The sequence below is a fragment of the Marmota monax genome, unplaced genomic scaffold (assembly GCF_021218885.2).
Source record: "Marmota monax isolate L192 unplaced genomic scaffold, Marmota_monax_Labrador192_F-V1.1 WCK01_AAM20220418_F8-fsc00072, whole genome shotgun sequence".
Taxonomy (NCBI): domain Eukaryota; kingdom Metazoa; phylum Chordata; class Mammalia; order Rodentia; family Sciuridae; genus Marmota; species Marmota monax.
Genome location: NW_026692356.1, coordinates 9,462,026 through 9,475,765, shown reverse-complemented (window position 1 = coordinate 9,475,765; position 13,740 = coordinate 9,462,026). Strand labels below are relative to the sequence as shown.

General features: G+C 34.8%; 1 protein-coding gene across 4 annotated transcripts in view; it reads left to right on the top strand.

Moving 5' to 3' along the window:
- Tasor2 (transcription activation suppressor family member 2) overlaps nucleotides 1-13,740 on the top strand; it is a 75,436-nt gene that overhangs the window by 16,739 nt on the left and 44,957 nt on the right. For 3 of the 4 annotated variants that reach the window (XM_046442404.1, XM_046442402.1, XM_046442401.1), the window contains exons 3-5: nucleotides 8,327-8,442; nucleotides 9,619-9,752; nucleotides 13,392-13,537. In XM_046442404.1, coding sequence (XP_046298360.1) covers nucleotides 9,629-9,752; nucleotides 13,392-13,537 — 270 coding nt within the window. In that variant the 5' untranslated portion in view covers nucleotides 8,327-8,442; nucleotides 9,619-9,628. The remainder of the gene's footprint in view (nucleotides 1-8,326; nucleotides 8,443-9,618; nucleotides 9,753-13,391; nucleotides 13,538-13,740) is intronic. The other variant, XM_046442403.1, reaches the window with a different exon arrangement.

Genomic DNA, 13,740 nt, shown 5'->3' with positions numbered 1-13,740 from the left:
ATATTTTCATTCTTTTTAATTTTGGTCATTTCAACAAAAACCATTTTGTTGTGGTTTTAATTAGCACTTCTTGGGGCTATGGATGTGGTTCAAGCGGTAGCGTGCTCGCCTGGCATGTGTGCGGCCCGGGTTCGATCCTCAGCACCACATACAAACAAAGATGTTGTGTCCGCCGAAAAACTAAAAAATATTAAAAATTAAAAAAAATTAATTAGCACTTCTCTGATAATTAGTTTCTTAATTATGTCTTTTGAAGATCAGAAGGTTTTAAAATTTATTTAGATCTTGTGTATTCATTTTTCTTCTGTGGTCACTAATTTTGTGTCCTATGAAAACTTTTTGTATCTAACAATAGAGATTTTTTTTTTCTGGTAGAGGCTTTATAGTTTTCTCATTTATGTATGCATGTATGATCTATTTCTAGTTTAAATTTTGTGGTTCAATGTTGCTAAAAATCAGTATCCAGATTCTCTTCTGTGTTCTATTGGTCTGTATCTTTACACTTATACCACATTATCTTGTATTATCTTGACTATCTACTTTGTAGTAGTAATTCTTGAAATTAGGTAGCTTTTTGTTCTTTTACAAAATTGTCTTGGCTATTCTGAATCCTTTGAATTCTTACACAAGTTTTGGAATTGGATCATTACTTTCTGCAGATTGTTTTATGTTGAATCTATAGGTCATTTTTGTATCCTTCAGAAAAGTTATAAAGCTAAGCTGTAGTATCATAACATACAAGCATGGGTTGAAGCTGGAGGATATAGTGCTCCATGAAGGATGCTTCCAAGAAAAAAGTAACTGCTCAGATCAGACCAAAAAAACCCTTCATCCATCTCTCTAAGGGGCTATCTTTAGTTCTCTGGGAAATTTACACATTGAAATAATGACCGATGACTGATATTTAAACAGAGGCCATTTTAAATTCAGAAAAATAAAACATGGTGTAAGAGAGTAACTTGACTACCCAGAATGACTCAGCCATGATTGATGATACACACTTAAGTAGTGAAACTTTGAATACTGATATAACAAAACAGGGATTGACAATGAGGAGATGGGATAGAAGCATAGGGAATTTTGTAGGTGGGGAATATGTTTTTCATTAACAGATATCTAGAATGTATACATGTGTTTAACTGGGAGACAAAGTTTTGCCAGAAGATAAAGCTGAAGTTCAAAGTGGTTGGCAAATGATGTTGGAATATAACAAACACCCAACAAATGGTAACAGTCATTTTTTTAAAGATTTTTTAAATTTATTATGATTAGATATACATGACAGTAGAATGCACTTATACACTTTAATATATCATACATAAATGGGGGATAACTTCTCATTTTCTGATTGTACATGTATTAGAATTACATAGGTCAGGCAGTCATGTATGTACATAAGGTAATAATGTCTGTTTCATTCTACTATTCTTCTTATCCCTATATCTCCTCCCCTCCCTTCACTCCCTTCTACCTTATCTAAAGTAACTCAATTCTTCCTTAACACCTGTACCCCCAATACACACATTGTGAATTAGCATCAGAGAAAACATTTGGGCTTTGGTTTTTTTGGGATTGGCTTATTTCACTTAGCATGATATTCTCCATCTCCATCCATTTACCGGCAAATGTCATAATTTCTTTTTCTTTTTTTTTTAATTTTAATTTAAATTTTTTTAGTCATACATGACAGCAGAATGTATTTTGACATATAATACATACATGGAATGTACATACATCAATCATATTGTCTATTTTATTCTGCTGCCCTTCCTATCCCCCCTACTCTTCCCCTCCTCTCCCATCCTTTCTCTCTATCCAATCTAATGTGACACACTTTTTTTTTTTCTCATTACAACATCATAAATGTATTCTGTATAACAATGAGGTTCTCCTTCCAACTTCCATTAACTCCCCTTCTCCCTATTTTTCCCTCCCACCTCTCTTCCCTATTTAATGGTAGTCGTCTTTTCATGCTCTTCCTCCCTATCCCATTTTGAATCACCCCTCTTATATCAGAGAAGACATTCGGCATTTGTTTTTTAGGTATTGGCTAACTTCACGTAGCATAATCTGCTCTAATGCCATCCATTTGCCTGCAAATGCCATGATCTTGTTATTTTTTAGTGTTGAGTAATATTCCATTGTGTATAAATGCCACATTTTTTTAATCCATTCATCTATTAAAGGGCATCTAGGTTGGTTCCACAGTCTAGCTATTGTGAATTGTGCTGCTATAAACATTGATGTGGCTGTGTCCCTGTAATATGCTCTTTTTAGGTCTTTTGGTCCGAGAAGGGGAATAGCTGGGTCAAATGGTGGTTCCATTCCCAGCTTTCCAAGGAATCTCCATACTGCTTTCCAAATTGGCTGCACCAATTTGCAGTCCCACCAGCAACGTATGAGTGTACCTCCCCCCCCCATCCTCGCCAGCACTTATTGTTGTTTGACTTCATAATGGATGCCATTCTTAGTGGAGTGAGATGGTATCTTAGAGAAGTTTTAATTTGCATTTCTCTGATTGCTAGAGATGGTGAGCATTTTTTCATGTATTTGTTGATTGATTGTATATCCTCTTCTGAGAAGTTTCTGTTCAAGTCCTTGGCCCATTTGTTGATTGGGTTATTTGCTTTTTTGTTGTTTAACTTTTTGAGTTCTTTGTATACTCTAGAGATTAGAGCTCTATCTGATGTTTGAGGGGTAAAAATTTGTTCCCAGGATGTAGGCTCCCTATTCAACTCGCATATTATTTCTCTTGCTGAGAAAAAACTTTTTAGTTTGAATTCGTCCCATTTGTTGATTCTTGGTTTAACTCTTGTGCTATAGGTGTCTTATTAAGAAATTTGGGGCCTGCCCTCACGTGATGAAGATTAGGGCCAACTTTATCTTCTGTTAGACGCAAAGTCTCTGGTCTGATTCCTAGCTCCTTGATCCATTTTGAGTTGACTTTTGTGCATGGTGAGAGAAAGGGATTCAATTTCATTTTGTTGCATATGGATTTCCAGTTCTCCCAGCACCGTTTGTTGAAGATGCTATCCTTTCTCCATTGCATGGTTTTAGCACATTTGTCTAATATAAGGTAGTTGTAATTTTGTGGATTTGTCTCTGTGTCCTCTATTTTGTACCAGTGGTCTACCAGCCTATTTTGGTGCCAGTACCATACTGTTTTTGTTACTATTGCTCTATAGTATAGTTTAAAATCTGGTATTGCGATACCACCAATTTCATTCTTCCTGCTTAGAATTACTTTAACTCTTCTGGGTCTCTTGTTTTTCCAGATGAATTTCATGATTGCTTTTTCTATTTCTGCAAGGAATGTCATTGGGATTTTGATGGGAATTGCATTGAATCTGTAAAGTGCTTTTGGTAGTATGGCCATCTTAATAATATTAATTCTACCAATCCATGAGCAAGGTAAATCCTTCCATCTTCTAAGGTCTTCTTCTATTTCTTTCTTCAGGGTTCTGTAGTTTTCATTGTATAGCTCTTTCACCTCTTTTGTTAAGTTGATTCCCAGGTATTTTATTTATTTATTTATTTTTTGAGGATATTGTGAATGGAGTAGTTGTCCTCATTTCCATTTCAGAGAATTTGTCACTGATATACAGGAATGCCTTTGGTTTATTCTATTGATTTTATATCCTGCCACTTTGCTGAATTCATTTACTAGTTCTAGAAGTTTCTTGGTTGAATTTCTTGGGTCTGCTAGGTATAGGATCATGTCATCGGCAAATAGTGCTAATTTAAGTTCTTCTTTTCCTATATTTATGTCTTTAATTTCTTTCGTCTGTCTAATTGCTCTGGCTAGTGTTTCAAGAACTGTGATGAATAGAAGTGGTGAGAGAGGGCATCCCTGTCTTGTTCCAGATTTTAAAGAGAATGCCTTCAATTTTTCTTCATTTAGAATGATGCTGGCCTGAGGCTTAGCATATTTAGCTTTTACCATTTTGAGGTAATTTCCTGTTATCCCTAATTTTTCTAGAGTTTTGAACATAAAGGGATGCTGTATTTTGTCGAATGCTTTTTCAGCATCTATCGATGATCATATGGTTCTTATCTTTAAGTCTATTGATGTGGTGAATTACATTTATTGATTTCCGTATATTGAACCAGCCTTGCATCCCAGGGATGAATCCCACTTGATCATGGTGCACGATCTTTTTGATATATTTTTGTATCCGATTTGACAGAGTTTTATTGAGGATTTTTGCATCTAAATTCATTAGGGATATTGGTGTGAAGTTTTCTTTCTTTGAAGTGTCTTTATCTGGCTTTGGAATCAGGGTGATGTTGGCCTCATAGAATGAATTTGGAAGTGCTCCCTCTTTTTCTATCTCCTGAAATAGATTGTAGAGAATTGGTATTAGTTCTTCTTTAAAGTTCTTGTAAACTCTGCTGTATATCCGTCCGGTCCTGGGCTTTTCTTGGTTGGTAGTCTTTTGATGGCTTCTTCTATTTCCTCACTTGATATTGGTCTATTTAGGTTATTTATATCATCCTGACTCAATCTGGGTAGCTCATATGCCTTAAGGAATTTATTGATGCCTTCACTATCCTCTATTTTATTAGAGTATAGGGTTTCAAAAAAATTTCTAATTATCTTCTGTATTTCTGAATTGTCTGTTGTGATGTTGCCTTTTTCATCCCGTAAGCTAGTAATTTGGGTTCTCTCTCTTCTTCTCTTTGTTAGCGTGGCTAGTGGTCTATCAGTCTTATTTATTTTTTCAAAGAACTAAAAGTTTTTAGTTTTGTCAATTTTTTCGATTGTTTCTTTTGTTTTGATTTCATTGATTTCAGCTCTGATTTTAATTATTTCTTGCCTTCTACTGTATTTGCTGCTGATTTGTTCTTCTTTTTCTAAGGCTTCGAGGTGTAGTATGAGGTCATTTATTTGTTGGCTTTTCCTTCTTTTAAGGAATGAACTCCATGAAATGAATTTTCCTCTTAGTACTGCTTTCATAGTGTCCCAGAGATTTCGATATGTTGTGTCTGAGTTTTCATTTACCTCTAAGAATTTTTTAATTTCCTCTTTGATGTCTTCTGTAACCCTTTGTTCATTCAGTAGCATATTGTTTATTCTCCATGTGATGTAGGATTTTTTCTTTCTTATTTTATTATTGATTTCCAATTTCATTCCATTATGATCAGATAAAATGCATGGTAGTATCTGCCACAGTCTGGCTGGGCACAAATCACGAGCCACTGAAGCAGGAACAACCTTTATTTTTAAACTGCAGGAAAACACTTCACACAGCTCCCAGGGAATCCTCCTGAACCCCACGAGGCTTGTCCAGGAACCCCCAGCCGGAAATATCTCTCCCGGAAATCCCTCCTCCTGCACTTCCCCAGCCAATGGGAACTCTCGGGGAATCCCCGGAAATCCCCACGAGAACTCCAAAATAGTGCGAGAACTCAAAAGTTGCGGCAGAGGCGGATAGTAATGCCTCGCCTGTCAATCAATACTGTTGGCAAAATGCCAGGGGCCATACAGACTCGGCCGTGGCTCTCAGCAAGTATCTCTACTCCTTTGTAATTGCTAAGATTTGCCCTGTGACATAATATATGGTCTATTTTTAAGAAGGATCCATGTGCTGCTGAGAAGAAAGTGTATCCGCTTGATGTTGGGTGATATATTCTGTATATATCAATTAAGTCTTAAGTTATTAATTGTATTATTGAGCTCTGTGGTTTCTTTATTCAACTTTTGTTTGGAAGATCTGTCCAGTGGTAAGAGAGGTGTGTTAAAATCTCCCATGATTATTGTGTTGTGGTCTATTTGACTCTTGAACTTGAGAAAAGTTTGTTTGATGAACGTAGCTGCACCATTGTTTGGGGCATATATATTAATGATCGTTAAGTCTTGTTGGTGTATGGTTCCCTTGAGCAGTATGTAGTGTCCTTGTTTATCCCTTTCGATTAACTTTGGCTTGAAGTCTATTTTATTTGATACAAGTATGGACACCCCTGCTTGCTTCCGAGGTCCATATGAGTGGTATGATTTTTCCCAACCTTTCACCTTCAGTCTGTGTATGTCTTTTCCTATCAGATGAGTCTCCTGTAGGCAGCATATTGTTGGATCTTTTTTTTTAATCCAGTCTACTAGCCTATGTCTTTTGATTGGTGCATTTAAGCCATTAACATTTAGGGTTACTATTGAGATATGGCTTGTACTTCCAGCCATATTTGATTATTTATGTGACATAACATGATTTGTTTTTCCTCTTAGATTAGTTTTTCCTCTACTGTACTACCTCCCGCTGTTGGTTTTCATTGTTATTTTTCATTTTCTCTTCCTGTAATGTTTTGCCAAGGGTGTTTTGAAGAGCTGGTTTTCTAGCTGCAAATTCTTTTAACTTTTGTTTATCGTGGAAGATTTTTATTTCATCTTCAATCCTGAAGCTTAATTTTGCTGGATACATGATTCTTGGTTGGAACCCTTTTTCTTTCAGCGTTTGAAATATGTTGTTCCAGGATCTTCTAGCTTTCAGAGTCTGTGTTGAAAGATCAGCTGTTATCCTGATTGGTTTACCCCTAAATGTAGTCTGCTTCCTCTCTCTTGTGGCTTTTAAGATTCTCTCCTTATTCTGTATGTTGGGCATTTTCATTATTATTATCTTGATGTGGATCTCTCATGATTTTGTACATTCGGCGTCCTGTAGGCTTCTAGTATTTGGATTTCTTTTTCATTCTTTAAGACTGGGAAGTTTTCTAGTAGTATTTCATTGAATAGATTGCTCATTCCTTTGGTTTGGACCTCTATACCCTCTTGTATCCCAATAACTCTGAAGTTTTGGTTTTTTTATGTTATCCCATAATTCTTGGATGTTCTGCTCATGATTTCTTAACATTCTCGCTGAGCTGTCTATGTTCTTTTCAAGTTGAAAAACTTTGTCTTCGTTGTCTGATGTTCTATTTTCTAAGTGTTCTACTCTGCTGATAATACTCTCATTTGAGTTTTTAATTTGGTTTATTGTTTCCTGCATTTCCAGGATTTCTGTTTGTTTTTTTTTAAATATCCTCTATCTCCCTATAGAGTTGATCTTTTGCTTCTTGGATTTGTTTATGTAATTCATTGTCGAAGTGATCTTTCATTGTCTGAATTTGCTGAATATAGTCTTCCTTGAGACTCAGATCATCTGAAGCATGTATATCCTGAACTCCTTATCTGACATTCCATCAGCTGCAGATATTACCTCATCTAATGTTGAATTGACCTGCATTGTTTGTGGTCCTTTCTTTCCTTGTCTTTTCATACTGCTCATGTTCCTTTCTAGCTTTGTGAAACTGTTGTGTTAATGGTTTTTCCCTTATATATTTATATTGTTTTTGTATAGCTCCAAAATCCCTCTTTTGTGGAGAAAGACAATGTTAACAGTTCCCAGTATCAGCAGTACATCATCAAAGCATAAGTTTTCATTATTAATACATTTATAGTTAGATTCTAAGTCTACAGATATTGGTTTCAATTATTATTTAAAAATATAGTCATTAGTTTCATAGAAGGCATACCATATCTGGATCAGCCGCAGAACCTTGCTGGTAGCCACGCCCCCTTTGATGGGTTTTAAGGGTTGATGGGCTTCCTACGGACTAGCACGCAGGGCGGGGCCGGGCTTCCTCCTCCGGTCAGGCTTGGCGCCGGGCTTCGGTAACTGTCATTATCATTAATAACAGTAGCTTCCTTGCTGATAAAATACTTAATAGGATATGATTCTGTTTATATCAACAAATAAAAAATAATAAGTTACCTAGTGCCTGTGTGTAATGTTTCTAGCATAACAAACCTTTGTTAGTAGGGCAGTTTATAGAGTCATAGTGGTAGAATGGAAAGGAGCCTTGGAAAGGTCATGACAATTAATGAGGCCTTAGAGAATATAAATAACTTTTTAAAAATCCATCAGTTAAGTGTGCTCCAGCCACAAATGAAAATTGTATAAACAGTAATGTTTCAAAAAGTCCAAAGATAGAGCAACTCCAGATAGTTGATTCAGGGGCTTAAGGATTTCATCAAGGATCTAGGTTATTATCTGTTGACTTATATCCTCAGTGTGTTAGCTTATCAGTCCTGACTTGGTTGAAAGAGATTCAGGGCAACACATCTTGAAATAAGGTTCTGAGACTACATGGTGGAAGCTGGGAGAACATGCATCTTTTCCTCTTGCCCTTTTGTAAGAAAGCTTCCCCAGAATTCTGTCTGTGGATGTTCATTTACATCCCATTGTCTAGCATTGAGTTACTGGTTTATTCCTAAAACAGTCTGTAGCTAAAGGGAGTAGAATTACCACAATGAGTTTAATTAAACTTTTTTCAATCTTCTCGTAAAACACAGGATCCACCCATACCTTAGAAATATTATTGTCTTGGGGAAGGGAAGGAAAAAAGGGCATGATCGTTGGAAAGTCAGCCAACAATAATTTTCACACCACGGTCCAGATACAATTAGAGGTAAGCCCCACACTAGAATCCTAGTCTCTTCATTTCCGGTTTAATTTTCCTCTCTTGACATAAGCAATTTATCCTTATTTGCTTAATTGATTTCATCAATATACCTATTTCTAAAACATCTCCCATATATTCACACAATTCTACTAATCATCTTTTTGGGAAAAAAGATACGTTGTACATGCTACTCTTTTTGTAAAGTGTATTGAAATCCTCAACTAATAATTGTTTAGAACACAATACTATGAAGCCTTTGGTAAAAACTGAAACCCTTATATCTCCTTGCTCTTTTTTTTTCCCTCCTCTCTTCTTACCCTCATTAGTCATATGAAGCTCATCCATCCCCTTTTTGGCTTATCACTTAAATAGCTCATATTTCAAGTATTAATGACTTCTATGAGACCTTTCTGACTTATCTCCGCCTCCATGAGATTATTGATTGTATACCACTATGCATTCACTATATTATGTTCTAGAGACTCCTACGCATTTACAATACTGATCTCTTTGCATCATGTGTCTTTTGTAGTCTGAGCTCTTTTAACCTGTTTATTTACAATGGACCATTTCTCTGTCTTGATAAATAAAAGATATATCATAGTACTGGATACATAATACCATTAATAGTTTTGTTTAACAAATTCACTGATTTGGGGGGGGGAATGATTTTTTCCATTGTGTTCTACTTGACTTTGATATTTTGTAAATTTGCTCACACTGTTTCTACTATCTAAAAAACATCTCTCTCTCTCTCTCTCTTTTAATGTGTTGCTGGGGATTGAACCCAATGCCTCATAGGTGCTAAGCAAGCGATAGAGTGCTTAGTTCTACCACTGAGCTACAACCCCAGCCCTGCTTTTGTTATTTTTAATAAAATAAAGATGTGGTTCTGTGATCTGCTTTTCATTTTAAAAGTTTTTTCCCCCCCAGTGAGGCGAAAGTGATTCCTGTAAGCACAGGAATCTATTTCTGTGTACAAATTTTTCATTAAAAGTTAGTCTCTTGGAGGAAAATTATTTCAAACTATGCTACTGTTTTATAGTGCAAATTTATAGAAGCACTACTCAAAGGAAGTAAAATTAACCATAGACTTATTCCTCTTGCAAATTAGATGCTTGTTTAACATTTGTTTATATCATAGAGTCATTCACTTTATGAATTGTTTTATTTTTCATTTAGCATTTATGACATGAACAAAGAACAGGACTGCCTCAAGAATTCTGGAGATATATGTGATATAAAGGAACTAAGACCATCCTCCCAACTACATTCTCTCTTAGAGAAGATCGAGACAGGGTTCTTATCAGAAAAGAGTGTGTATTAATCTAAGTGCTGTAAATTATTACTTACCAATTCAAAGTAGAATTATAAACGGTGGAAGTAATACATGCTCGTGTAAGAAAAACCTAAATTGGAATAATATGTATTAGGTAAAAAATTTAATTTCCTCTTTTGTCCCCTTCCCAGTTTCAGTAACTATTAATTTAACCAGTATCAACAGTTTGGTTTCCCATCCTTCTATATTTTTTTCCATATACTTTCAAATACCTAATTTTGCTTACGTATTTTTTTCTTTTTTGCCAAAATGACAGGTAACATATGTTGTTTCTCTGTAGTATATAATAGATATCTTTTTGTTCTTAATAGTTGCAGAGCGGGGATGCTGGGGTTGTGGCTCAGTGGTAGAGTGCTTTCCTAGCACACATGAAGCCCTGGGTTCAATCCTCAGCACCACATAAAACTGAAATAAAGATATTGTGTCCACTTACAACTAAAAAATAAATATTAAAAAAAATAGTTGCAGAGTATTCTCTGTTGATGGTACTTTAGGGTATCTTCATTTTTTTTTTTTTTTTTTTTTTTTCCACTAGGGATGCTTATTTAAGGAATGCTTTGTGTGTGTGTGTGTGTGTGTGTGTGTGTGTGTGTGTGTCCTGCCCACTTATCCCAGTATTTCTTAGAAATATATTCCTGCACATTGCATGTTGTTTTTTTTTTTTTAAGATTCTGCCAAATTGAACTAAAAATATACTTATTTTAAACCATCTATCTTTTAGAATCTTAAAGGTAAAGATATAATATATTTTAAGATTAAATGATTAAGGAATGGACTGTTCCCTTCAATTATCAAATGGCTTACTTAGAATAGGTAAGGTTTACAGGCATCATTATTATCAACAGATGTAGGTTATTGTCCTTCTATGGGGAGATATGGTCATGGAGAGATGTATAAGCTAGTTTTTGTTAGAATCACTGTGACATATAATTTGTCATTAGTTTTATCTCATCATTGGCTTTCAGACCAAATTTTCTTTTTCTCCCTTTCCCCTCCTCTCTTATGGTACTAGAGTTCACACCCAGGGCCTCGTGCATGCTAGGCAAGTATTCTACCACTGAGCTACAATCCCCAGACCAAAAGTTATATAAAGTGTGCTATGATATAGCACACAGGTAGTTGGTTTATTATTTTCTCATCCCTGTTATTAGAAGTTAGAGGTGTCCAAAATCAAAATTAAAGGTTGAGCATACACATAACAGAAATGTGCCAAAAGCCAGGTACAACAGGAAAATTCACTTCCCAGAACCATTGTGATTGAACTAAACTCACTTTCTTTGTGTGCACTTTATTGTCACTTAAACCCGCCCAATACTTTGAATATTTTAAACACAGGCACTTTTCGGTTACTTTCTTAAATGTTATTTTAGGTTTCTTTGTAGAAAAGCCCCCTCTTCATTTACTTAATACTGTAATTTTCAATGTTTGAATAAAGCATGAATGTGGCTCAGCAAAAATGAGGCCATTCATTTACGAAGTGTTCATGTTGTTCAGTGCAATAGACTCAAGTGAAAATATGTTGTGTGAGCAAAAGCATCAATAATTTTTTTGGATAAAGTTCTTATTTATAAAGCAGGAAACTTTTGCTCTTTGGAGAGTATAATTGAGGTCATTTTTATGAAATTATGAAAGATTCAAGATTAGCTATGATTTTCCAACATTCTTTTCCTTCTACTAACCATAAAATTATTACTTATTATCAATATGATGCTGTTCAGATAATGCTGGCCTAAAGGGGAAAGCAATTTTAACTGTAAATAGTTTTAGAAATAAAAATATATAAGCACAAAATAAATCATTTTATACTTGTTCTTCCTTATTTGTTTCAAATCTTAGCTTTACTCAAGGCTTCATTGAGAACAGTATTCCTTATACTGATGTGAAATATAGTGTTCTCTGGCCACTATATGTATTAAAAAGCTAAGTAAATTTGTTTTTAAAATTTGCACTACCTCTTGGTTTTCACTGTATTATGGTGCATTATGATGCTTAAAAATGGGAATGTATATGGTATTCCATACTTCCCAAACTTTATATCTCCCTATTAATGTCTTGTAGAATTTGGAGATGTAGATAATCAGAACCTTTATTTCTGAAGCTACTTTTTTTTTTTCTTTTTCACTGTAAACAACTGTTTCACACCTATTTATCCTCGGTGAATATACAAAAAACTGTTACTTTAACTATTATCTTTGATGTTTGGTTATTTTTTTTTTTTTTTGAGATGGGGTTTCTGGTTGGCTTCAAACTCCTGGACTCAAGCTATCTTCCTCAGCCTTCCAAGTAGCTGCAGAGCCATGAATCCTAGCTTAGAATATCCTCATGTTTTACAGCACTGGTATTGAAGAAGAAAGTGATTGAGCAAAAGTAAAGCTTAGAATGGATGGCTATAGATCAGATGTGCTAACTTCTGAAAATTCTTAAATGTTTCATCCCTTTTTTCTTTCATTCTATTTACAGCTTTCATTTTGAAACTATAGAGAGATTATTTAAAAAGGATTTTTTAAATAACTTGAAGCATTGGGACAGTTTAGTTGAAATTAAATTTACCGAAATGTTTTCATTTCCTTCGTAGTATGGTTTTAGTTAATACGTAACAATTTACGTATTTTGTTTGTAAGTTAATTTTAATTAGGATGCTTCTCTAACATATGAAATTGGCAGTTTTTTCTTTAAGAGGTGGGAAGCCATTTTAATATATTTATTCATACTATTTGACCAAAACTTCTGGTGCAGTATAAATCATTCTTATTTATAAAGAAGTTTGTAAGTCCCGGGATTTTGATAAAGAGAATAAAAAGAATACAAACAGAAGAGAGTAAACAGTGCAAATGGTTAAGCTAAGTTTTTGCTGAAATGAAAAAATCCAAAACACACAGGATCATCAAGGAAATTACTGGATTCAGGTAGTAATTCTCAATTAGGAAACATGCTTCTCAGGGGAGGAGTATATCACAATCTCTGGGGATAGCGCATGGGTATGTTTTTTTAAAAAAAACCTTAAAAAATAGTTTTATTTTGTAAAATGAAAAAAAAATTATAGTCCATGGGAATTAATATTCTATAGATGACTCTTTGCTGATGGGGAGATACCAGAGACAGATGATTAATATTGTTTGAGTTGGCAATAATTGACCCCTTAAAAAGGATTCTAACAGACTTAGGAATTTGATGAGAGGATGGGAAGAGTGGGTTTATCAGAATGTGACATGGGTAAAAGGAATAAAAACCTAAAGGGTTAGAAACATTGACCTAAGCAGTTGTTGATTGCCATCTTGACCCTACCAGTACATCTGCTTTTGGCCAACTGTATTTACAATGTAGTGCTCAACTTTAGACCAGAAGGTGTAAGGGGTCTGAAAGGTCATATCTGAGCGCCTGTATTAAAGTAATTTAGCCTCAGTTGTAATTTATTTATGCTGTTTTCCTCACATGAATGGTCTTTTAAAAATTCATTAAGACAGTACAGATACAGTACCTATACTGCAGTACATCATTAATTTATTACTTATACAGGAAAGAAATAGGTAACATTGAGTGATATTCATTATGCCCCTCTTAATCCCATCCTTTCATTATCTTAAACAGTGACATTATTTTTATTTGTGTTTTACAGTTTTTGAGACCGTGTCCTTGAGTTCAGACTCTCTTTTCCAGAGGGCAATTTCAGTTCTCCGTACTTCTTACTTGGACTCTGCATCTGAGCATGGTTTTCAGTACAGTCAAGTGACTTTGGTGAAAAATGACATTTTCTTAAACGAGGTGAGGTACTTGGTGTACACTATGTGAGTTTCATTTAGATTTAAAAGAAATAGACTCATTTTTGGTATTTGAGGCTCATACTTCTTGGCTATCATTTTTCAGATGAGGTGAAAGAGCTTTGGAAATATTCACTTAGAAAACATTATATTTTAGGGAATAGAAAAAGAATGTATTCAATTAATTTTTCAGCTGAAGGAGTTCAG